The sequence below is a fragment of the Python bivittatus genome, unplaced genomic scaffold (assembly GCF_059951505.1).
Source record: "Python bivittatus isolate LINGU-HERP-01145 unplaced genomic scaffold, Pbiv_v1 ctg000020_np1212, whole genome shotgun sequence".
NCBI lineage: Eukaryota > Metazoa > Chordata > Lepidosauria > Squamata > Pythonidae > Python > Python bivittatus.
This window is the reverse complement of record NW_028277030.1, coordinates 45,969,832-45,996,438: the sequence shown is the minus strand read 5'-3', so window position 1 is coordinate 45,996,438 and position 26,607 is coordinate 45,969,832. Positions and strand designations below refer to the sequence as shown.

The window sequence follows — 26,607 nt, the reverse complement described above, 5'->3', positions numbered from 1 at the left end:
AATCAATCAGCAACCGGCCCCATTTAAGGTGAACTTTTTCTTCCATTTTGTTTCACAGGATAGAAGAGAATTTGATAGGTAATAGGAGCTTGCCTCAGCCTTGTTCTCAAGGTTTCTTATCATGTATTTCCATCTCTACATTCAAATAAAATTTGTCCCCAAATTGTACAATTTAGAAAACAGTGTCAACAACATTTTGTCCTTTGAATTATAGGAAGATTATATTACCTTTGATCTTGACTTGCCATTTTCTCCACTGGAAGACATATCTTTGATTGCCTCTGGTGGCATGTAATTAATCGTGCCAACCTATTAACATAAAAATAGGATTATGTAGATTTAAATAACAACTACATTTAAAAATTCTATAACTGATTTACAGTACTAGAGGATTAACTCCTTTTCAGGTCTTGAGCATAATCATGGATGCCACAAATCAAACATTTCCTTTTTTCCCAAGTGGCCTAAATGATGTGAGATTTCAGCAATTTAATCCCCAAGATCTTACAAGCTTTTGATTTTCTCACTGAACATTTCAGTAGAGCATTGAAGCCTCATGAGAGTTCAGCCATTTTAATTCTAATGTTGGTGTTCTGCAGCAATGTCTGGGGTTGCTATGTAACTGTACCCTGCTCTGATATTTCTGAAAACTTACTTCAAGTCAGGAAATCTGATAAGGTACTCATGGGTGCTAATAGTATCCATGCTTAAGGCTAATTAGGCTCTCTCTGGTTAAGAATCCTAGTAAAATAGGAATCCTAGTTCTCTTTAGAATCAGTAACATCTACCCTAATTTATCCGCTGTGGTAAAGAGAGAAATTCATTCTACTGAGAGACCAGTGCAATCACACAACCCTATCATGATTGATTAACCTTAGCTCAGAGAACCCCAAGGACTCCACAGTTCAACCCTGAGCTACCTATATTATCTTTTACTGGTGCTTAACCTTAGTTACATTGGAATGGAACAGTTCTACAAATAACAGGCCAGCGTGTTAGCTTTTTAACCATATTGCAGTAATGGAACAGTATTTGTGGATTTCTCCATAGCTATCAAACTTTATGAGACTCCACTTTCAAATCTAGAGGTGGCCAATTAGATATTGAACTTGTGGGACTCAAACTTCCCATCAGTTTTAGCCAGCATGGCCATTTTAGGAATAATGATCCACATCTAGAGACCGAACTATTATCTTATCAATGTTTTAAACACCTTAGATAGATGTTTAATATACTTCACAGTCACATATGTTTACATATACAAAATTCTCCTTAAAAACTTTCAGCAACAAAGTGAAGTAACTGGAACTGCAATAGCCAGGAAAGTTCACTTTTCTTTCTCATCAGAGGCCAATGTGAATCCTGCAACCTATATCTTTGGAAAAATAAGACTTGACTCTGTCCGAGCCTACCAATAAAGAAAGTAAATGAAACATACAAATGCAACTTGTGCTCTGCAAAATGTTTCCTGATTACAACATGTTCTTACGATACCCCATTATCAAACAGTAACACCAGGCAATTATTCAAGGTAATTGCACTCTTTTATTATGTTTACTAATTTACAATTGTTTACTAATTTGCAAATGCCTCACCTGGGAATCTTTAACAATGCTAGTCACATCTGGCTGCATCTGATTTGCAATGCCAAAATCTATTAGTTTTAGCATTCCATCTACTAATAGAAAGTTTGCTGGTTTCAGATCACTATGAACAATACCTGCAAATTAAGATTTATTAGTTCAGAATGTGTCGGTAATGATTATTATTTACCCACATACTAAAACACAAGGGTAGAAAAAAATCAAGATCCTATGCAACTTATCTAGGCAATCAGGAGTAGAGGATTTTTGTGGCCCTGATATCACTGGATCTTTTCTGCTATATGATATTGCAGAACAGCTGGTTTAGAAAACTCTCTGCAGACATTTTGTAATTTTGTATTATATTTTTGCTCACCTAGTTTGCCCACTGCATCCATGACCATAGTCCTACATATCAGAACACCAGCATCTTCTCTATTGAGATTGCCTCTGAAAACAATCTGGAATCCTCAAGTAATGCAGAATATTTCTATTACAATTTTGACAGAGTGCATTCCAATTGCAGTTTGAAGTCCTGCCTTTCATTTTTAGAATTTTAAATGGTCTGTGATAGGAATCTAGCTACTTGGAGGACCATCTCCATCTATTTCAACTTGTCCATCTTTTAAGATCTACTACTATGAGTTACTTCTCCATGCTGTTGTCTTCAGAGGCAGTTAGTGGCAATACATAAGAAATCTGTTTTGATGGCAGCACCCTAAAGTGGAATTCCCTGCCTCAAGACAGGTCTAGGTGAGCCAGTCTAGAATCAGTCTCCCTTAATTTTTGTGGAAATTTGATGGTTCTTAAAAGGGCCTGAAAGACTTATTATTTGGGTAGTCGATTAGTGTAGTCTGGTTTTTCCACCCAACTCTTAATTAGCTGACAGTTCTAAGTAAACACCTCTTTAAATTATGGATATATAAATATTTTGTCCTATCCCAAAGCATTGTTTTAAACATACTGTTGTTGCGATGGTTGTTTTAGTGTTAATATTTGCTGAGCAGGTTGCTGTTAAGTTCTGAAATAATTTTATGGTATTGATTTGTAATTATTGTAGGATATTTTGTTTGGTCTTGTTTTGCACCACCCCTTGGTAAAGGCACATAATTAATAACGATAACAACAATAATAATGTATTTGCCTGTTATTTAATGACCACGTGTTTTGGTTTTCCCCTTTTTACTTCCTGTGTTTAAATTATTTTTAAAACAGTTTCTATGCTAGTTCGTAAGCTACACTGCGTTTTTTTAGGGAGAAATGAGTATAAATCTCTTAAATACCTTAATATCTAATTCAATTTTAGAGTATAGCAATAACTCTCTAAGCAGTAAACAGCTGAGGAGCTTGCTCACTGATGCAACTATCTGAAAAATTGAAAAATATTTTCACACCTCATACTATTACCTTATTGATTTCAATGAAACCTACACATGCATTTGGTATTGTGTAGACTATTGTGTCAACAGCAATACATAGTCTGATGGTTAGCTCACACATGGCCAGAGGAAAACAATCTTATATCAAATCTGGGCATTATCAAAACAAGAATCCAGGCCTCCCACCCAAAAAAGAAGCCATCCACCTTATTACATATCTCAATTTGGAGAAAGAAGCATATGAATTAAATTTGATTTCACTGTAGGACTTCTTCTGGGGGATATGCAGCAGTCACTGAATCCTTTTGTAATGGCTTCTCACCCTTTCCTCAGTAAAATTGCTTACCAGAAGTTTGTGTGCCTATATAAATGATTCCTGTCAGGCCTGGTGGAAAAAATCCCGATGTTTAGTGTGCATGTACAGTCAGGTCCAGAAATATTGGGACATCGACACAATTCTAACCTCTTTGGCTCTATACACCACCACAATGGATTTGGAATGAAACAAACACAATGTGCTTTAACTGCAGACTGTCAGCTTTAATTTGAGGGTATGTACATCCAACTCAGGTGAACGGTGTAGGAATTACAACAGTTTGCATATGTGCCTCCCACTTGTTAAGGGACCAAAAGTAATAGGACAGAATAATAATCATAAATCAAACTTTCCCTTTTTAATACTTGGTTGCAAATCCGTTGCAGTCAATCACAGCCTGAAGCCTGGAACGCATAGACATCACCAGACGCTGGGTTTCATCCCTGGTGATGCTCTGCCAGGCCTCTACTGCAACTGTCTTCAGTTCCTGCTTGTTCTTGGGGCATTTTCCCTTCAGTTTTGTCTTCAGCAAGTGAAATGCATGCTCAATGGGATTCAGGTCAGGTGACTGACTTGGCCATTGCATAACATTCCACTTCTATCCTTTCAAAAACTCTTTGGTTGCTTTTGCAGTATGCTTTGGGTCATTGTCCATCTGTACTGTGAAGCGCCATCCAATGAGTTCTGCAGCATTTGGCTGAATGTGAGCAGATAATATTGCCCGAAACACTGCAGAATTCATCCTGCTGCTTTTGTCAGCAGTCACATCATCAATAAATACAAGAGAACCAGTTCCATTGGCAGCCATACATGCCCACGCCATGACACTACCACCACGCTTCACTGATGAGGTGGTATGCTTAGGATCATGAGCAGTTCCTTTCCTTCTCCATACTCTTCTCTTCCCATCACTCTGGTACAAGTTGATCTTGGTCTCATCTGTCCATAGGATGTTGTTCCAGAACTGTGAAGGCTTTTTTAGATGTCGTTTGGCAAACTCTAATCTGGCCTTCCTGTTTTTGAGGCTCACCAATGGTTTACATCTTGTGGTGAACCCTCTGTATTCACTCTGGTGAAGTCTTCTTTTGATTGTTGACTTTGACACACATACACCTACCTCCTGGAGAGTGTTCTTGATCTGGCCAACTGTTGTGAAGGTGTTTTCTTCACCAGGGAAAGGATTCTTCAGTCATCCACCACAGTTGTTTTCCGTTGTCTCCCGGGTCTTTTGGTGTTGCTGAGCTCACCGGTGCGTTCCTTCTTTTTGAGAATGTTCCAAACAGTTGTTTTGGCCACGCCTAATGTTCTTGCTATCTCTCTGATGGGTTTGTTTTGTTTCTTCAGCCTAATGATGGCTTGCTTCACTGATAGTGACAGCTCTTTGGATCTCATCTTGAGAGTTGACAGCAACAGATTCCAAATGCAAATAGCACACTTGAAATGAACTCTGGGCCTTTTATCTGCACATTGTAATTGGGGTACTGAGGGAATATCACACACCTGGCCATGGAACAGCTGAGAAGCCAATTGTCCCATTACTTTTGGTCCCTTAACAAGTGGGAGGCACATATGCAAACTCTTGTAATTCCTACACCGTTCACCTGAGTTGGATGTACATACCCTCAGATTAAAGCTGATAGTCTGCAGTTAAGGCACATTGTGTTTGTTTCATTCCAAATCCATTGTGGTGGTGTATAGAGCCAAAGATGTTAGAATTGTGTCGATGTCCCAATATTTCTGGACCTGACTGTATATAAATATCTATATTTACCTGAAACATTGTATTCTTTAATAGTGTTTGCTTGCAGCTAGCTCTGGAAAACCCTTTTTAAATCAGAGAAGAGTATGAACTGCTTTTCAGGCAAAGCTGAACTCTCATATGCAGATAGATTGTTTCTTTCTCCCCCCATCTTCTCAGATAGGGTAGTTCACTGAAGTGCCTCAAATCCTCCAAGATACAGTACATCTAAGATTCTTAGCCATCACCTTTCTTCATTTGCATAGCTGAATATTAATGACTGTAATAATGAATTATAGTAATTTCCCTTATATATCTATCTGTATCTTAAGGCCTTTCTGACAGTACCCAACAATGCTCTTGTAATTAAGGCAAAGTGGGAAGGATCACATCATACATGTGGGTGAAACTGGTTTAACAGGAGGTTTTCTTTTTAGAAACTCTTTGAATGTCTATTTTACTGCTACCATATCATGCGTGTATTGTCTTGCCATTTTATTTTCCCTGACTATTCAGTTGTATTATTTTAACTGTATTCTTTGTAGTTGTCCCTGACAGAAGTTCTAAAGGATAGAGTAGATCTTTTCCAAATATACAAACAGTATTTACCATGCTGGTGGATTGTGTGGACAGCTTCCAACATGTTTTTCCAATAACTCTTCCGCTCCCATGGATTAATTGTCTTTTTCTTTTTAAGCCAACTATTAAGATCAATATTTCCACATTCCAACACCATATAGATACTCTTCTCACTGATTTCACTAAAACAACATAGTTGCATAAATAAAAGTTAATCTGAGGATGCATGTTTGGGGAGGGGGAAAGAGGGATTAGACTGATTTTACAAAAGCATTTACTTACTAGTCATAAAGTCGGATTATCTTATCACTATGTTGCTGAAGTTTGTTTAAGTGAGCAATCTCATTTTTATAGCTTTCTATGGTCTGTTGATCTGCCTCTTCTAGATGTACATATTTGATGGCATAAAGCTGTTTCTTTTCATCAAGAACCTGAAATACCTTTAAAACCATATTAAAAATAAACATAAAACATTAAATATAGGAATACCATTCTATGAATTTCAACATACCATATAATCAAGATATTCTGTATTTCAAGAAACCAAATAGAATCCTCAGTCACCTGTGAAATAATAAATAGGCATAGCTAATAACCATATTAAAATAATATTGAATAACCACATTAATATTGTTATTAATATTACAATTTATTTAAATAATATTTAAATAATATTTAATAACCATATTAAAGTCAATGAACCTAAGGCTTGAAAGCTGGCTGGGTGACTTTGGACCAGTCACTCTCCACGTCAGGCTCAGGCAACAAGCCGGTTGGTCAATTCTTGTCGCAACCAAAAGATCAACCTTCGGTTGATCCTTAAAAAAAAAAAAAAAAAAAGTGGACCCTGCACTTGTGGAAAAGTGCTAGGTTGAAAAAAAGAAAGAAAGCCAATGAACCAATGTTTTATACTCCACCACTGTCCACAAGCTTCTTTGTTTAGGACTAATCTTTTAAGAGCCTTTAAAATGTGATTATTCTTGCATTGCATTCACAGTCTCAGAACTGACTTATTTATGGCATTAAATGTATGCTGCTCTTATGACTTTAGGAGACTCAAGTATTTATTACTGTCTCAAGAAGATCATCAACATATTTATTTATTCCTACTGACTATAACAATGACAAGAAAAATTAAACAAGTATAACTATTTAGCATTGTTATTGTTGGTTTGAATGCATTTGCTGAAAAAAAGTATGTCAAAAATTTTAATTAAAATGTACTTATGAATGTACTTTTCAACCAGCTTTTTATCAATTTATATTTAAGAGCTCTGAGATTTGTTTTTTTTCAAGCAAAGAATAAAATCATAGACTAACTTTGGCTGGTGCTTCACTGACAACTTTTTCTGGATTAGAATAGTTTTCAATGATTCACACCTAATAAACTCACAATTGGATGTGTTCCATATGATGTGTTCCACATAAGCTAGCTTTGAAGGCTGCCCAGAAGTTGCATCTGGTTACATGGCTGCTAAACTATTTAAGTAGGGGTAGATAAATAGCATTATGTATGCGTTTGACAGTAGAAACATGTATGTAGAAAACCCATACACTGAAATCTTGTAGACTATTAGCCTTGCATACACAGAACTGTAGTTTCAGAGCTACATCCAATGTTATGGTCATTAAGTTCTGATCATATAATGGGAGTTTCCTTGCTATCCTCTACCTGTGCATACTCTGAATTGGACTAGAAGAACCCATACCATGCTTTCTAAAATAGATCTGACAATTTTTCAAGGAAAGTGTCTGATCTGCTAGTAATGTCTACTCTGTAGTTGGAGGCATATAATCAAATATAACCCTGAGGTTTTCATCCTCATTAATTATGGTTATACACATGAAACAAGTATCTTTTCAGCACAGAATATTTTAGTAACAGGAAGAGATATCATTTATTTGTTTTCAGATAGTGAATAGAACTGAATTATTGAATTAATTAGCTTCTGCTTACAGAAATAATGAAGAAAAAAGTAACACAACAGAAGTACTGAATAATGGACTCCTATGCTGATCTGCTCAAAAGCCAGCACTATTGTGCTCATAGAGACTACAAGTAAAGACACATTGGATTGCAGCTTGAATTACTCAGCTCCTTGGACCAATTTTTAAGTACTATATTTTGAAATTAAGTAACCATGAGGTATTGTATCTGCTAAGATTTACTTTCTTCTTTTCCAAACTGAACCTTTAGAATATGGAAAAGGCAAAAAATAAATACTGATTATAAAATTTTGGTGATCTGGAAAGTTTGTACAACATTTTGTGAAATTTTGATTGGTCCTAAACACTCAATTATGGATTTTGCACTTGATGATGCATACATCTCTTCTATATTAATCTGAAGTTTTAACCAAATGGCATGCTAGATATTCTGTGAAGTTATACTCATTCCCAATATTTATATTATGCCCTTTACAAATTTTAAAAACTGCTGAAAACTTATCACTTTGCTGATGAACAATTTGAGGGTGATTGTGAGGCTATAAAATGGAGAGGGAAGGCAGAGCATGTTTATGATTGTTAGCAGTTTAAAGTAATTACAAGTGTTTCTTTCACAACCATGTCTCACAAGCAACAGCTTTCATCAAGTCAAACAGGTTTATATTAAAATATCATCTTACCTTACTAGATCCTCCACTACCTATTTGTTTTAATACAGAGTACCATTTTCCTTTAACAAGAATGCATTCATTTGGTGATACAGAAGCTGAAACCTGAATAAAAAAAGTTTGTATAGGAAAAGAAATATACATTAAAAGGATCAAGTGAAATATCTCACTTCATTGTATTTGCCATCTTTTAACTTTATCATTTATGTTTTATTGGTTTTATTGTAATTTGATTGTTGTGAGCCACACAGAGTCATTGAGAGTCGGGCAGCATACAAGTTTAATAAATTGTTGTTGTTGTTAAAGCTCAATGTACACGTACAATACTGTGCAACATTATTTTATGAAGATCAAAATGTAAAATCAAGGATGGCAGCCCTAGCCTTTTTTGTGCCTCTCAGAGTTTGGGATTCAAAGACTGGCAGCCAAACACTGATGCTGATTTTTAAAAAAACACAAAATAAATAAAGGATCTGTTAGCCTTCAGACTGACTATACATACATAAACATATACATACATGTTTAAAAAATCAGGCTTTGAATCACATAAAATAACACCTTTCTTGAGAATTCAAGATTTCTGAGATCAATCTCAGAACAACAGCTAACATTATATTTTGATGCAGTCAAAAGAGCAATTGACTGTAGAGTTTTTAGTTTTTTAGGTGACTGTAGAGTATTTAGTTTCCAATGGTTTTCATATGTACAATTAAGAGAAAGATTTAAAGTAGACAAAAGGACATTTGGAATTGAACATAAGACAGAATTTGAAGTTGAACTATGTACAAATGATGAACATGTAATTGCTAAAATGTATAAGCTTTTACTGAAATTTGAAATGGAAGAACAAGTTAAAGAGTGTACAATACAATGGGCTAAGAACTTTGGTTATAATATACAGATGGATCAATGGGAAAATACATGGTTGAACGGACTGAAGCTCACATAATGTTACAACGTAAGAGAATTTTTATAAAATGATGTACGATTGGTACATGTCAGGCCCAGCCCAAGAACAACCACGAGACAGTTCAGTCCAATATAATTCCTTTATTAGCTCACACCTAATTGACAGAATCTCGCCAGACTAAACCTATGCTAAAGCAACTAGTGGATATACCCCGTGAGACTCTAGGGCGGGGCTGTCCTCGTCCTCTCTGTCTTCCCACGCTCCTGCTGTGGACTGAGAAAGCGCTTGCTCTGGAATGTCCCTCCTCCCTCCTGATAACCCTGATCCTCCATTCCAGTATCTTCCTTGCTCATGCCATCCATTACAGTACATGCCACCAGAAAAACTTTCTGGAATGTATAAAGGTACTTCAAATTTATGTTGGAAATGTGGAAAAAATGAAGGCTTATTTTTATCATGCCTGCTGGACCTGTAAAAAAGCTATAAAAATTTGGGTTCAGAAATACAAAGAATTTTAAAGATTAATATTCAACTGAAACCAGAACGTTTTCTGTTGAGACTAATGGATAGACAACTAGAAAAGACCTATGGAAGTCTGTTTTTGTACATGGTAACTGCAGCAAGATTATTATATGCACAAAGATGGAAAGACTCTGAAATACCCACAATGGAGGAACAGTTGGTGAAGGTAACAGAATTTGCAGAGATGGCAAAATTGACTTGCTTGATTAGGGAAAGACAACAACTACATTTGTCAGTGACCAAACAGAAAAAAATGAACTTGTGATTTATGGGTTTGACTAGAGAGAGGATAAAATATAAATGCACTTATAACTGATATAAAGAAGATTGGAAGTTGCTTCTTTATATTTGTTTTTACTTTTCTTTTTCTTTTTTCTTTTATTTCTTACTTGCCCACTTATCACTTTACTTTTCTTTTTTTTTCTTCAAATTTGTATTGTTTTTACTCTGTAAAAAATCTCTTCAATAAAAATTAATTTAAAAAAATCACTAGCAAAATTCTTAACTGCTTCTTGCTCAAAAGAATGAAGCATTATTTACCAATCAACACTTCTTTTGTATTATCTTACGCAATTTAGAAATAACTGATACCTGTAATCCAGTCTGTACATGGAACGGAGTTGTTGGTGTACAATGTTGCAAATATGAAAACTGGTTGTATGGTGTAGTTGCCTTATCCATAGGAAGAAAATCATTTGTTATAACTGGAGTACTGAAACTGGAAGAAAAAAAATATAATTGCAATCTATGCACAAAATACTGTATCTCCTCCCAATTAATCATATCTACAAGTAATGAACAACGTGTTTTTTTCTCTGAGTACCATACTTGAAGGTATAAAGTTTGCTTAAAGATTGTACAACAATGTTTTTTTGATCTAGCATTTTGAAAGTTTGCTTATAAAACATCTAATAATTCTATGAAATTGTTAAAAAACATTACATTAGGATTATTGTGAGTAGATGCCATTTCAATATTTTAAAAAGTGCCTTAGGCCTACTTTGAAAGAAATTTCCAGAATTACTTTTTCACTTTCAACTTCATATGAAACCCTCAGAACATATTTCAACTGTTGATTCATATGTCTGTTTTCTTACATACAAAAACTGCTTGCTTAAACTGTTCAAAAGCAAATTCAAACAACCTACAAATAATTTTGAATTTAAAAAATAATATCCCGCCCCCAACAAAATTACCAGGCTATATAATCATGAACCATGTTGTTGCAAGGTGTCCCACCAACAAAAGCTTGGCTCTTTCTCTCTGAAGCAGTCTCTGGTGAAATGGTATGTGAAATTTGCTCTGACGGTGAACATCTTTTAGAAACTGGAAATGCAGCATGTTCAAAACTTGAGTTTTTTCCCTGCAAAATGGGGAACACTTTTATATGATTAGTTCTTAAGGAGAATATAGTATATGCCCACTTCCACTGACTCCTACTTGGCAATATAAATTGAACTGAAAAGTAGAAATGGATAACTACTTGATCCCTAGAATGAATACAATTATCTTATCAAAACTAAGCACAAAGCAAATTACTCGAGGAGCTTTACTTAAAACTATTTCATTGTGTTTCTGGCCAGTATGTTTTTAATAAGCAATGCTGTCAATTCTAGCCTGATGGAGTGGGAATACAGGAGCCCAAAAGATAGAACCATGGTATGTTTGTTAAGAAGTAGATGCTAAACTATAGTTTTTAGTCTACAGCAACCTCCTTTGTGGGAGCAATCAAATAGAGGACCACATCTGGAAATTTCACATGTGATGAACACATTCACAAAATGGCTGCTATGATTACCATAATCAGTCACAAAACAGCCATTTATCAGAAGGTAGACTACAACTTCCCCCTGTATGCTCTCTATCATCTCAGTGGGACCACAAAGGCATGCCTATATATAAATGTGACACTACGAACAGTACAGTACTTTCCCCCTTCCTCTTTATTTCTGTTGATAAATACTTTTTAATAATAGTAATAATAATTTATTAAGCTTATATGCTGATCAGCTCTCAAATACCCTGGACGGCTCACAACAATCAAAGAAAGTACAATACAATGAATAAAACATAAAAATCAAGATTAAAAATCAAGTGGAACAAGGAGCCTGATAGAAACTAAATGAGATATCTGGGATCATACTGGTACTTGCAGGCACTAGACTCTATACCCTCAGTTTACAGTATTGAAGTGCTGAAGTATAAGGAAAAGATGGGGTCAAATGGAAAGGACAAAAACATCACTATTTTATACTTCTAGCAAATGTATACAGTACATCTGAACAGCGAGGTAGCTCAAGATCAATTTTTACACTGCCTAAAGTGAGTAATTAGTATTAACAGATTAAAAAAAAAATACCTCTGAGTTTCTTTTATGCTGTGTTTCAAGGTGAGGCCATTTATTTTTGGATGCAAGACAATTTAATTTGAATTGCTTCTTCTCTTTTTGGTTGCTTCCAAGAGAAAAAAGAGGCTGCTGTTGTCCTTCTAGACAGGCTGATTCTGTTGTTCTTGGCTGTTCCTTCAGTGTTTCAGTTTCTGAAACAATTGGTCTAGTTATCAAAATGAATATGACAGAGATACCAGTTGAATATGTAAATAAAACAGCCAATCAAGAAAAGGCTGAATCATACAGGGAATAAAATCTTTTAAAAGTGATCTATTTGCCAATTTCTATTGTTTTCTATGGCTGAAACACCTAAAAAGATTTGAAACAAAATGGAACATATGAGTTGCTTTGAGTTTTCCTCCAGCAGAACATAGACAGTTCAGAACATTTAGACAGAACATTGTAGGTAGAGCTGTTTTGTTCCAAGCGCAAAACCAAACATGTGCACAGCTTTAGCTCTGATCTTTCAAAAAGAATCAAAATAGCCACAGAAAAACAAGGTCTAAAATATGAGTTTCTGGAGCAGTCAGTAAGAATCTGTATTGAGCACTATATTTTGATTTGACTCAACCAGCAGTTTCTTTTTTTCCCTCCTTCTGTAATTTATATACATTGATTATGCTATGACTATTTCTGTGCTCTATCTGAAAGAAAAATCTATGAGCACCAACTTAATTGCCCACAGAAAGCATATCTTAAACCAGAACAATAGAATTTAGCTACCTTTTCAGAATTAAACCTACAATACAAAATGCAAAACCAAATTTGACACACAATATTTAATGTGTAAATCATAGGCCTTTGCAGCACTTCGAATTCAAAGGGCAAGAGTTATTCTGGAGCATATGGAGGCAGTCAAGAAGCGCCTGTTGTTAACTCCTTAAAGCAGCTGCATCTTTACTCAGGACTGTGAGGCTGCGCCCCAGATACATTGAAATCCCAGGAAAAGACATATTAGGTTTAAGAAGCTGTCAACAGGTTCATATGTTCTGACACACCTTTTTCCTTTTGAACCCAGAGCACTGTACATTGCCAATAAATCATAACAAAGTTAGCATAATTCCACATCAGTTAAAACAAACCTCTTTTTTTAACATAGATGGGATCATATTTCTCCTTTAATGTTAGTGTTGAACTGATAGCTACTTCTGAATTCTCTTCATCTGATTCTATAAGACTTCTAATTGGTAAAGGCTAAATAAAAGAAGAAGAATAAAAATAAGGCTCCAGTTAGTGGCTGCATAACTACACACTCCTTTTCCCATTTCTACCTGCCCAAAATCTGCAGATGAAAATCTGAAGCACATCAAGGTGGCCTGAACCATGTTAAGAAAAAGATGTGACCTCCAAGGAGAATTATGACAGAAAAAAGTTTCCCAATCTCTCCTCTATCCAAGCCACCACTATCCTACAGAGTTTAAAGGGTCTACTGAACAATGCAGAATGAGACATTGAGGTTGCTAGCAAAGGAGGGAATGACAAAATCCCTCCAGAAAATCTACAAAAAAAGTCAGAATCAAGTCTCATCTAAATCAAAGAGTTTGACAAGTACAAATTTTAAGCATGTCACAAATATTCCATTTACAGTCACAATATATCAGTTTGGCATTCAGTTCAGACCATGTTCTCTTATTTCATCAACTGATGCATTGTTAAGGCTGAGTATCTAACATTCATCTTTCGATTTCTTTCAAGGGAGAAGAGGGAGGGAAGAGTGTACAGCTCACCCAAGTTTGTCCACATCACACTATTTTACTTTATTTTATTTTGCATGTTATCACTGAATGATACCAGTGACTGTGTTTTAAAATTATGGAAAAACAACTTAAGTACAAAGCTAATAGTCAATAACCCTTAACAGCAGGAAGATTAAATTTGTATATGCAAGTAGTACCCTATTTCCTAATTTATTGATTTATTAATTAAATATATATGCCGCCTGTCTTCCCCAGAGGGTGACTCTGGGTGGCTTACAACTGAAATCCAAGACAATATAAATATCCACAATTAAAATAACAAGTAGCAATTCTATACATAGTATTCTAATATTAAATTATTTTTGTGCTTAAAGGGGGTGATCTAACATCCTATAAGCTGCAGCTTCTTTATATAATAAGACTATCTTCTCCATTTAAACCTCCTCTCAAAAATCTGCTTAGGAAAGTTTCCCTCCATCCCGATCAGCATAGATAACCCAGTATTACCAAATCTTATTTTGTCTACAGTATATGCAGAATGGAGATCCCCAACTGTGGGCCAACCTAGTCTGCCATCTGGCTAAGGATGGCTGAAGTAGAGCCCTTTATCTGCAGTGCAAACCACACTTATAGGAACTCTAGCTAGAACATCTGCAAGAGCAGCTCTCCTTCAGTTACCATACCATTTTCTCTGGAAAAGGGAAGAATTTTCTTTGGAAAAGGGAAGAAGAAGGGCCACATTTGCTAGGCATTTGATTTGGAGGACTTCAAGCACAGCTCTATTATTTTGTCTGCAATATTAAATGATGAATGGCACTGTCCCAGTTGGTGCTGCACAGAGAAATGTTTTTCCCCATGTCAGAAAGGAGAAAGGACATCCCCATGTCAGTATGGAGAAAGGACATCAATAAGCAGATTTTCCCACCTTAAAGCTTAGCACTCTTATATCACCTGGCCCCCTAGGGTCTCTTATCTGCATCTTCACCCCCATCATTGATTTACACAATCAAATTCCACTTATCTTATTCCCCCTCTTTACAAACATTATAAACTACAACAATGGACATAAAACAGAGTATTCCATTACCTTCAAGTCTCCAGGCAGATAAGAATCACTCCTGTTAGGTTTTGATTTAGGCTGTGATAGCTGGATCAAATTGGTACCAGATATTTGCCTAATTTTCCAGAATATTAAGGTTTAGTTACAAGGTTCCACATGTAGAAGCAATAGTACTCAGATATTAGCACGAAGAACAAGCTAAATATAACTTTTTTTAAAAAAATAAGATATTCAAATTGACTCAATATTATGGAGCTTTCTCTAGTATTTCATGAACATCCTAAAACTGGGCAAGAGGACAGTCCTCAAAGTACTTGTTTTAAATTATTAACTTAATAATTTAAAATTTAAATTTAAATTAAAGTTTCCCTAGTGGCCATGCTGAAGAAGTTGAATGCCACAGTATGTTGGAAACAAAAGCTTTACATTTATTCAGCAGTTTATTAAGTAAAGAATAGACTAAAAATTGATAAAGGGATTCTGAAAACTGGGAATCAGAGCTATATGCTGTGTGTAGCCAACAATAAAATGTTATTTTTATAATCAGTAGTAATGAGATGAGTACTAATATATAGCTCATACTGAAGTGTCAGCTAATGTGACAAAGATACTTTTTCAGCACCACAGGGTTTTGGAGAATAAATCCCCCAAGCTTTCTGCGGCTTCCAGTGAGGAATTATGGCAGGCTGATGTCTCTGAAGGAGCAGAGAGACACCACAGCCAAGAACACAGCCTGGAAACGGACGCCGGCCGGTGAAATCTCTCTGGATCAAAGGGAGATTGTGAGATAACCCATTTGCACTCCAGACAGAGGCTCCTCGTGAGTAAACTGCAGAAACAGAAGTTTTTGCAGCCAACTCAAGTTGAGCTGCCAGGAGTCCCAGGATCCCATATAAGCTCACAATTGCGGTATAGCCTATATGGACAATAAGCCCTGCCATCCTCGTTTCTTAATAACTTTAGCAAATAATTAATCTACTGATAAAGAGAGATTTCCTTTGCGGCAAAGATAAGACATTCTACACTGAGTTAAACCTTCTTTTGGTATTACAAAAACAGAAAGAGACTTTAAGGATTTAAAGATTCAAGAACCTTTTGCAAAAAGCTTAACAGAGGGAAGATTTATGAATATTTTAAAATCGAAAAGGGGACAGTTATTTTTCTATTTTTTTACTTTTATTATTTTTATTTTTGACAAAAGTGCTTTGGGATAAAATTGCTAGTCTTTCTAAAGTCTAGACCGGACCTTCGTGGGAATGCTTTTTGCTTACTTTTAAAGAGTGCATCTAATTGGAGGACTTTACATAGCAAAAGATAAGGTAATGACTTAGACTGTGATGCTTTGTTGCTATGGTGATGTGGTTTGTGATGTGGTTGGAAGTTACAGAGAGTGAAAGTGTTAAAGCCACAGAAAGATAAAAGAAGGGAGAAAGGAAAAAAGGGGGAAGTTGGCCCTTTACTTTTGCCTGTTTGAGATACTTTTGCTTTTGGATTACAATATATAATGGCAACTACTAGAACTGCAAGAGAGGGCAGGAGGGGTTTGTAGAAAAGCCTGCAGATAAAGCAGTTTCACCAAATTTGCTTCAGAAATTATTTGAACAAATGGGAAATAAGATGGAAGCTTTTGAAAAAAGAATGGATGAAAGACTTGTAAAGATGAAAGAGGAGATGAAAGAAGAAGTCAAAAAGTTGGAAAGTTCTATAAAGCAAATATCTAGAGAGGTAACACAAATCAATGATAAAGTGGACATTTAGAGAGTAAGACAGAAGTTATACATAGTGAGTTGGAAAGAGAATTAGAATCTGGCCTTATTGGAATTGAGAAAGAATTTTGTTTGAGGTTTAGAGCTGTACCAGAGGTTTCTGATAGATATTAGAGAGAATTATTAATGTCTTGGCAAATTTTCTAGATTAGGAAGAGGAAGATATAGAGGCAGAAATTGATAAGGCTTATAGAATAGATTCTAGATTTGCCAGAACAAGAAATGTACCAAGGGATATACTTCAGTGCATTTTGTTAGGAAGAGGGATCAACAGTGTTTTAATACAAGATTGAAAATGGATAATACAGATATAATTGTCTTGAAAGAAATTTTTATTAGAATTTTACAAAAGAGAAAAGAATACACCTTTTTGGCTGAAAAATTAAAACAGAAAAAAATCCCATTTTGATGGGATAAACTGGAAGGTGTGATTTTACTTTTAAACAGCAGAGATTCAGACTGAATTCTGTTCAAAAGGCGAAAGAATTCTAGAAAGATTCAAAGAAGAACTGGAGGAGATGCAAATGGAGATTTCACAAAAACCGGAACAGCTGCAACAGGAACTGGAAAAGGATGATACTGAATTAGGTGCTACAGATAATTGACTTTTCTAAATTTTTGGCCTGATTATGAATTACAAATGTTTGACATGGGATATAAATGGAACAAATGCTCCTCAAAAGAGAAAAAAAATCATTATTTGAAAAAATTAAAACAAGACATTATTTGCTTACAAGAGACTCATATCAGAAAAAAGGATACAAAATATTTGGTTTATAAAACTTTGGGTGAAGAATTTATTTCAGCAGATATTAAAAAGAGTTGTTCTGTATATTAACCCCCAATTAGAACCAGAACTTGCATTGACTGATGAACATGGCAGATTTGTGGGGGTAGAAGTTAATTTACATTGGGTCAGGACTATGTTGCTAGAAATCTATGCCCCAAATAACAACAAAGTGATTTTCTACAAACAACTTATGGAGAGATTAATATATTTTTCTTATCAAACTTGGTGTTTGATGGGGATTTGAATGAAGTCATTTCCCCGCAAAGGGAGAGGACTTCTGAGAAAAATATTAAAATTACTCAAACTACCAAAGGTGGTTTTTTTTTTTTTCTTAATAATTTGATGGATAACTGGGTTGGTTGGTTGATATATAGACAGAAAAATGGTAGTTCAAGACAGTATACTTATTTTTCAGAAAGACACAGAACTTTTTCAAGAATACATATGATTTGGATTTCAAGAGACTTGGCTAGAGTAAAGATTCTACCAAAGACTTTTTCTGATCATAATCCTGTGAGTTTGGTTTATAAAAGAAAATTTAGCACTTTTAGATGGAGGTTAAATGAAGCATTGTTACAGAAGGAAGGAATTGTTGAGGACTGTAAAAAGAAATTAAAATAACTCTTTGAAATTAATTTAAACAAAGGCACTGATTTGAGAATGGTTTGGGATGCAAGTAAAGCCTTTATTAGAGGTTATCTGATACAACATAATTCGGAACGTAAGAAGAAGAGGCAAGAGAAAACACAAAATATTCTGGATGAAATAAAAAGAAAAGAATTAACTCCCCAGGGAATACAAGTATCTCTCAACCAATTAAGATTCTACAGCAATAGTTATCTACGATAACAATAAGAGAAACGGAAATAAAATCGAATTATGTAAAACGAGGAATTTTTGAATTTGCAAACAAACCAGGGAAATGGTTGGCATATAAAATGCAAAAAGAAAAAAAAAGAAAATGATATTGAAATTACAAGAGGGAGATATTGCATTAATGGGCAATGTGGCTACACAAAAAACTTTTTATCAGTAATATAATTTGTATAAAGGATATGATATTCTGACAGAGAAAATAGATGAATACCTCAGAAAACAAAATTTACTGAGGATTACAGAAGAACAATGACAAATTATGAATGGATCTATAGGGAAGTTTTGGAAGCTATAAAAAAGATTAAACCAGGAAAGGTGTCTGGACCAGATGAACTATCAGGTTTGTAATGTAAGCACTTTGAGGATGAACTTTTACATCCTTTACAAAACACAATGAATTTATTTTACAGAGAGGAAAGAGGCCACAGACTTGGAAAGTGGCCAACATAGCATTAATACTCAAAGATGGATAAGACTTGACTTTAACAAGAAATTATAGACCAATGTCATTACTGAATAATGATTATAAGTTGTTTACAATGATTTTAGCTGAAAGATTGAGAATAATTTCGCAAGAATTTATTCATGAAGATCAATGTGGGTTTTTACCTAAAAGACAATTGAAGACAATGTTAGAACTGTGTTAGATATTTTGGAATATTTGGAAAAACATAATGAAAAACAAGCCACATTTATCTTTTTAGATGCAGAGGTTTTTGACAATTTGAACTGGACTTTTCCTGTTAAAACTTTGGAAAATATTAATTTTGGATAGAATTTTATAAAATGGGTAAAATCAATTTATACTTCACAGACAACACAAATAATTAATGGAGATCTAACCAAACGATGTGAGATACAAAAAGGAACAAGACAAGGCTGCCCATTGTCCCCTCTTTTGTTTATTTCAGTTATTGAAATATTGAATAGACATAAGACAAGATAGGAGAATTGTGGGTGTTAAGATTTAAAAAGCGACTTATAAGTTAAGAGCTTTTGGAGAAGATTTGGTGTTGGAAGATCCTTTAAAGGGAATTGAATTATTAATAGCTAAATGAAAAGAATTTGGTATATTAGCAGGTTTTAAGATTTATAAACAGAAGACAAAGTTAACAAAAAATATGAAAATACAACAGCAAACAGAACTGATGAACAAAACAGGTTTTAAGATTGAAAAGAAGATAAAATATTTGGGTATCACTGACAAATATAAATTGTGTGTTATTCCAAAATAATTATGATAAGACATGGAATGAAGTTAAAAAAGATATGTTAAGATGGGATAAAGTGCAGTTGTCACTGTTGGGGAGAATATTTGTAATAAAGATGAATGTTTTACCTAGAATGTTATTTTTGCTTCAGCCAATACCTGTTTTGACAACTGATGTACCATTTAACCAGTGGCAGAAGGATATATCTAAATTTGTATGGCACACGAAAAAAAACATGAGTTAAATAAAGGTATTACAAGATGCAAAGGAAAGAAGAGAATTGGGCTTAACTCGTTTTATTTACTTTGCTGCTCGTTTACTTTAGATGAAAGAGTGGGTGTTGCTGAGAAAGGTTATTGGAGTTAGAAGGACATGATTTGAGATTTGGGTGGAATGGATAATTGTTGTATGACAAGGCCAAGGTTAATGTAGATTTTAAAAACCATTACGTTAGACTTGTCATTTTGAAAATATGGAATAAATACAAATCTAGTCTGTGAGCAAAAATACCTCTGTGGCTCTCAGCACAAGAAGCATTTTATAGAGAAGAAATGATAAGTATAAATGGTTAACCTATTGTGATACTCTAGAATTCTTTCAAGGGAAATGTAAAATAAAATCAAGAGAAGATTTGATAACAGAAAGATATACTTGTCAATGGTTTTCTCATGTACAATTATCAGAAAAGTTTAAAGTAGATAAAAGATTTTATGGTTTTGAACAATCTAAGACTGAATTTGAAACAGAACTATGTACAAATGATGAACATATTATTGCTAAAATGTATAAACTTTTGTTGAAATTTGAAACAGAAGAAGTGAAAGAATGTATGATAAAATGGGCTAACATTTTTGGTCACAATATACAAATGGAACAATGGGAAAATATGTGGATGAAAGGACTGAAATTTACATTAAGTTCTACTCTTGAAGAGAATTTTTTATAAAATGATGTACCATTGGTATATGTCACTAAATAAATTGTCTGGAATGTATAAAGGTATTTTGAATTTATGCTGAAAATGTGAACAACATGAAAAGACATTTTTATCACACTTGGTGGACATGTAACAAGGCCAACAAATGTGGATACAGATACATTCACTAATTCAGAAAATTTTAAAGAGTAATGTACAGTTGAAACCAGAGGCCCTTCTTTTGGGACTAATGGACAGACAGCTAGAAAATAGTCATGGAACTTTGCTTTTATATATGACAACTGCAGTGAGATTATTATATACTCAAAAGTGGAAAAGATTGTCATTGTCCATAATAGAGGGATGGTTGGTGGAACTTGCAGAGATGGCTAAACTTACTTCCCTGATTAGAGAAAAGACAGTATTTACATTTATTGCTGACTGGAAACCCTTATAGACTTTTTGCATGAAACAGAAAAAAATGAACTGATGATTTGTGGTTTTGATGATTAGAAAAAAAATCTAAATAATAGAAAAAAGAGACCTTTCTTTTTATAATCATAGAGATAATTTTGTAATCATACTTGTATTTGCTGCAGAGAAAATCGAAAGCTTCTTTATATTTCTTTTCATCTTTTCTTTTTGCACATTTGTCTTTCTTCTGTTTTTTCCCCTTTCTTTTCTTTCTTTGCTTTATATTAGTTGTTAGTTTTTATCTTCTTTTTAAAACTTACAATAACATTTATATTTTAAAAATCCCCCAAGCCTTCTCTATAGCCAGCTTAATTTGTTCATACCTTTTTGCAACATTGGTCGGAATTTCTATCTTCAGAGAGTCATCTGTATCACTGTCACTTTCATTTATTAATTTAAGAGGAACTCTCCCAAAGGTACATATCTAAACAATAAAACACAATTGAGTTGATCAGATGCAAATAAATAAATAAATACAACAGAAAAATAAAGAATACGTTATATTTATAGAATATTTATAGAAAAATAAAGATTTCTACCTGATTAGACTTATTTAATTGTGTTAATGGTTTACGTCCACCAAAAACCAATTCAGTCTCTCTTGAGGAATCATTTTTCTCCCTGAAATGAAAACATAAGATGTTCAATTGTATCAAGGCAATTGAAGCTAGAACAAAAAGAATGCTGTGCAGCATTTTGATCTACTTACCCTGGGAAAAAATTGGGAATACTGCCAGTAATCTCACTAAAATCAGTATTTTTTTTCTTATTCTGGAAGTTTCCAGTTATATTGTGCAAGCTTGGTGCTGTAAATATGCAATTTATCAAGAGACAAAATTAAAATATTTTAGCCAATCTCTGCTAAATGCTGTACACTTAAACATTACATTAAAATGCATTAAATTTCAGAATACATGTTTTAATATATTTTACCATAACACCGTGAGGAACTTTAAGAAGTTTACTCACCTTTCTCTAGTAAGTAAGACAAGTTAAATAACATTTTAGGATTTGAATTAGTGTCACATCATGATTCATAATTAACTATACATTTAGATAATTCTAAATCAATCATCGTTCTTCTAAAATTCATGCTATCTATTACAGCTGTGCAGTGATCAGATTCAAAGGGCAAAATGTGACTCAGAGTGCATGTGGACATGCACATAGCATCCATCAGGAACACCTTAGAGCAACTGCATCTTTTCTTGGGTTTGCACATCTATACTTTTAGCTGATTAATGATACCAGAGAAATATGTATTTGGTTTAATGAGGGAAAGTGGTGTTATGTGCATGCCCATCTGCACAAAACTGAATCACATATATAATACCTGCTGACATCTAGCCAAATAAAAATATCCAGTGATTGGGAGCAGATTTTCAATGCTTCTATATTTCCCACCCCTCCCTCTAACTAGAATAATAAAAAATGATGCAGAAGAACTCAGACCACAGAAAATGAGGAAATTTAAACGTATTTATGTATTTATTTATTAAATGTATATGCTGCCCGACTCCCAGTAACTCTGGGCAGTTTACAAAATGCTAAAAAACATTTAAAACAACAAAACAACGTAAAACAAAGAAGAGCAAAGATTGCAAAGATAACTAATCCAGGTGAGAACAAAGAAAAAGACGAAAACATGCTTGTCAAAGGCCAGGGTGAAGAGGCAGGTCTTCAGGGCCCTTTGAAACACCAGTAGGATGAGGGCCGTTCAAATCTTGGGGGGAACCTCATTCCAGAGGGCAGGCCCTGCTACAGAGAAGGCACACTCCCAGGGTCCCAACAGATGGCATTGTTTAACTGAAGGAACACCAACCTTGCCAGATCAGACTGGACAGGCATATACCATGGAAGATAGGCAGTCCCTCAAGAAACTAGGCCTATGCCATGTAGGACTTTATAACTAACAAGCAGCACCTTGAATTGCACCTGGAAGCAAAATGGCAACCAGAGCAGTTTGCAAAGCAAAGGTGTTACATGGGCATACCGAGGCATGCTCATCACTGCCCATGCCGCTGCATTCTGGACCAGCTGAAGCTTCTGGTGGTTTTCAAGGGCAGCCCCATGTGCACTTCCTGTTTGGGATGCCGCAGTGAGTGTGCGTCTCTCGTCTCTCTCCTGATTAAACTTCTGTATTATCAGACTGTGTGGATAATGACTTTCATCATTTGGTAAATAAAACTTTTTGTTACGTATTATTTTGTTTTTAACAAGCTATTGAAATGGCAATTAGACTTAAGTGTTCAACAGCAGGCTCAATTTCAACTATGCCACTATCTGCTGAGCCAGGCAAGATGGCGGAGGAAGATTCTTCTGCTACTTTACTAAAAGTGATCCTGGCTCAGGTACAACTCTTAAAGTCTATCCAACAAAATCTGGCAGAACTTAAATGTGATTTAAAATTGATACAAGAAAAAATGGCTCACTATGAGAATTGTTTAAATGCCCATGAGATTATAACTCAAGCCAGTCATAATATTTTAGATAAACAAATTACTTATCTAGAGTAAAAATTGTGCAGGAAAGAGCTACATGTGATTGGTATTGAAAACCTCCAAGTCAATCAAACCTGGCTGAATTTATGGAATATTTTTTCAGAAAGCTCCTTTCTTTGAGAATGGACTTTCCAGTCAAGATTGAACATGTGATTAGAATTCCTTTAATAAGAAGGAAGACTAGAACTAGTTCCAATATTATTATTGTGCAATTCCTCCGTGTTACCACAAGAGACAAGATTTTATGTATTTTTCACCAGGAATCAGTAAAGTCTCCTTTGAAGTAGAGCTCTAGTCAAAGCAAGATATTATGATGGAATGTATCTACGAGGAGGAGAGTGGTGTGGGAGATCAAGGCTATCAGGAACGAGGGGATGCATTCCAGCGGGAGAAAGGAGGCAAAAGGCAACACAGTCCGCAGGGGGAGCATGAGAAGAGTAAGAGATTCAGAGTAGCCACTCCCTAGAATCTCCCAGAGTATATCCACTAGTTGCTGTAGTATAGATTTAGTTTGGCAAGATTCTGTCTATAAGGTATAAGCAAATAAAGGAATTGTACTCGAATGGACTATTTCATGAACCCAACCCAGGTCACCTCCTTGGCTGTTTTTACAACCCAGGAGGGACCCAAATCCAGTAAACAGGTGGCTGAGCTGAAAGCAAAAAGAGCCTTGTCTATTTCCTCAGGAGTCAGCAGTTCAAACCCATCCCAGGTCACCCCACCAGACTGCATTGTGGGTACCAAGATGTAGCAACTCTGAGCAACTTTATCTGCCAGATAGTCAGAATAATCCTCACAACAGCTCAACCGATATTCCGAGGGGCCCTCCTTATCCAATAGGGACCAGTTCATTCTACATAGACTGCTCGATGGCTATCAGCAGATACTAAGGGTGGAGAAATACTGACGTTTCACCACCCTTACCACCACGAGGTTATCCCTAATGTGGGTTCTTACCCAGATCTGGTCAGACTTACTTCATGTCTTCCACCAAAGGTGCTCCAGGTGTCTCTTCTGGTGCTTCATCTCCTGGAACTGCTTAGAAATCAAGGTGCATCCTGCGACTGGCATGCAGGGAGACACTGCATAGGAGCCATACAATCCAGAGCTCCAGCCACCCACCCATGCCAGGGAGCAACTAGGGCCTCAGCCAAACCGTCCAGCAGAACCTCAAGGAAAACCCCAAGCTCTCTCTAGAACCCCATTGGGTCCATCAATCACTTGTTAAATTTGCCTGATTCATTCAAACTGAAGAACCCAGATTCACCAACTATGTTTTGTATTAACTAGACGAAAAAATTAATTCTTAATCATTAAATATACATACCTTCAAATATTTCAGTCTTTGATTAAATATATACAAAAGCTTTATCATGATGAATGCTATCAATCGGGAATGGGGGATTCTACTGCCATATAGATTGCAGTCATTACTCAGTCTTGTGCTGAACTTTAATCATGACTACCTAACATTCCAGTTTTCTCAAAGGCTCTACAATAAATATACCAGTTTTGATCAACACCAAGATTTCTGGATTACCAGTGTTCATATCTTTAACATTGTTAGAGGACATTTAAAAGTTTAATAAGACAAACATTACATTAGCAGAAACTATACAACAGGGTTACAAGAGCAACTGGAACCGGGATTCCCATCGTTAAGTGATGCAGTCATAAAGCACAATGTCATGTGACTGCAGCACTTAGTGACAGCAATGCCGGCAGTCCTGGTTGCCGTCATAACCCCAGGATGCTTGGATCATTAACCAGGAAGAGGTGGGAGTCCCAATGCAAGGAGTGCAGGGGGTGTGTGGGTGCCACGGGGGGTGGGGATACCATGGGCAGGCATTAGAGAGCATGGGCAGCTCAGCCCAGGCCACAGGAGAGCTGGCAAAGGCGTCAGGCGGGTCAACGGAAGCTTCAGGAGGGCCGGGAAAGGCCGCAGGAGGTGCTGCAGGCAGACATGCACCATGGAGTGCAGGTGGGGGTTGCTATAGAGTACGAGATCCCTGGGATCTCATGCTCTGTAGTGGGCTCCTTGGGAAAAAAAGTGGCAGGAGCGACTTATTGTGGTGACTTGCAACTTTCTCTGCCGACTTCCCCAGTGACTTTGCTTGTGGGAAGCCGGCAGAGAAGGTTACAAATAGTGATCATGTGACACAACTCACTGTGATGTCATAATCATGAGCTGGGCACCCAAGCACCCAGATCACAATCATGTAACCGTGGGGATGCTGCGATGGCTGGAACTTCAAGGCCTGGTTGTTAAGTCCATTTTTTTCACCACTGACCTAACTTTGAACTGTCACTGAATGAATGGACATAAGCCAAGGACTACCTGTATAGATTTTTCTTAACCAGATTTCTTCTCCTATATATAACTGATAGGTTCATATATAGCAAATGTCCAATTTAATTATACTTAACCAAGTCACAAGCATTGTAAGCAATAAAATGAAAGCCTGAATTATGATTAAGATATACTTTAATAAATCAGTTGAATTTGTGAGCCATTTTTTCCAAAACTAGAATAGCTATTTTGTAAATAGCTATAGTATGTATACATGTGTAATTTCCCAGTGAAATGAATTTGCAAACTATGCCTACATGAAAATTGTAAAGTCTACACTCTTAGCTTAAAGCAGAGTGAGGTTATTTACCTCAGTTATAACACTTTTAATTAAAATTCAAAAGATCAACATTAGTTTATGGCTCACCTGTCAAATTTTCTTTTTCTTCAACAGAAAGTAGTTGTGGTTTTTGTAAGTTTAAGTTTCGTAGAGCAATTTCTAACATTTCTGCTGGAACTGCTCTTGATTCTGCACCTTTTTCAAGCAGTTGCTTAGCTTTTTTAACATTTCCTAGTAAAAGATAACAATCAATTTACTTTTCCAAGAAAAAAAAAACACAACACATTTTTGAAAATAATAAATAAGTAAAGAATGTCCTGAGTTCAGTTCCTATTATGTGACTACACTGACATACTAACCCAATTTTCTTGGCAACAATACCAAATCTTCTTCCAAGGTATTCTTTGAATTTCCTAGAGATCTTCATCCAAACAGTAATCAGAGCCAACCCTGCCTGGCTTCCAAGTGCAAACCATTTAACAAAAGACTGCCACTTGCTATAATTATTTTGAAAAGGACTATTATTTCCTAGAGGATTCTGCCAAATTATTTTTCCTTTATAACACATCTAGTTTTTTTTTCTTACGTAACATTAATTTCAAATGTAAACATTTATAAAGAGCCCTTTATGTTAATATAATAGCTTTTATCAAAG

At 35.5% G+C, this 26,607-nt stretch overlaps 1 protein-coding gene across 4 annotated transcripts in view; it reads right to left on the bottom strand.

Moving 5' to 3' along the window:
- Window positions 1–26,607, bottom strand: part of TTK (TTK protein kinase) — a 51,864-nt gene that overhangs the window by 8,616 nt on the left and 16,641 nt on the right. For 3 of the 4 annotated variants that reach the window (XM_088137961.1, XM_088137967.1, XM_088137952.1), the window contains 14 exons: window positions 26,040–26,183; window positions 21,531–21,627; window positions 21,361–21,442; window positions 21,145–21,245; window positions 14,816–14,903; window positions 13,114–13,225; window positions 12,002–12,180; window positions 10,839–11,005; window positions 10,234–10,360; window positions 8,223–8,315; window positions 5,878–6,035; window positions 5,626–5,777; window positions 1,596–1,720; window positions 229–309 (listed from right to left, as the gene is read on the bottom strand). In XM_088137961.1, coding sequence (XP_087994087.1) covers window positions 229–309; window positions 1,596–1,720; window positions 5,626–5,777; window positions 5,878–6,035; window positions 8,223–8,315; window positions 10,234–10,360; window positions 10,839–11,005; window positions 12,002–12,180; window positions 13,114–13,225; window positions 14,816–14,903; window positions 21,145–21,245; window positions 21,361–21,442; window positions 21,531–21,627; window positions 26,040–26,183 — 1,706 coding nt within the window. The remainder of the gene's footprint in view (window positions 1–228; window positions 310–1,595; window positions 1,721–5,625; window positions 5,778–5,877; window positions 6,036–8,222; window positions 8,316–10,233; window positions 10,361–10,838; window positions 11,006–12,001; window positions 12,181–13,113; window positions 13,226–14,815; window positions 14,904–21,144; window positions 21,246–21,360; window positions 21,443–21,530; window positions 21,628–26,039; window positions 26,184–26,607) is intronic. The other variant, XM_088137970.1, reaches the window with a different exon arrangement.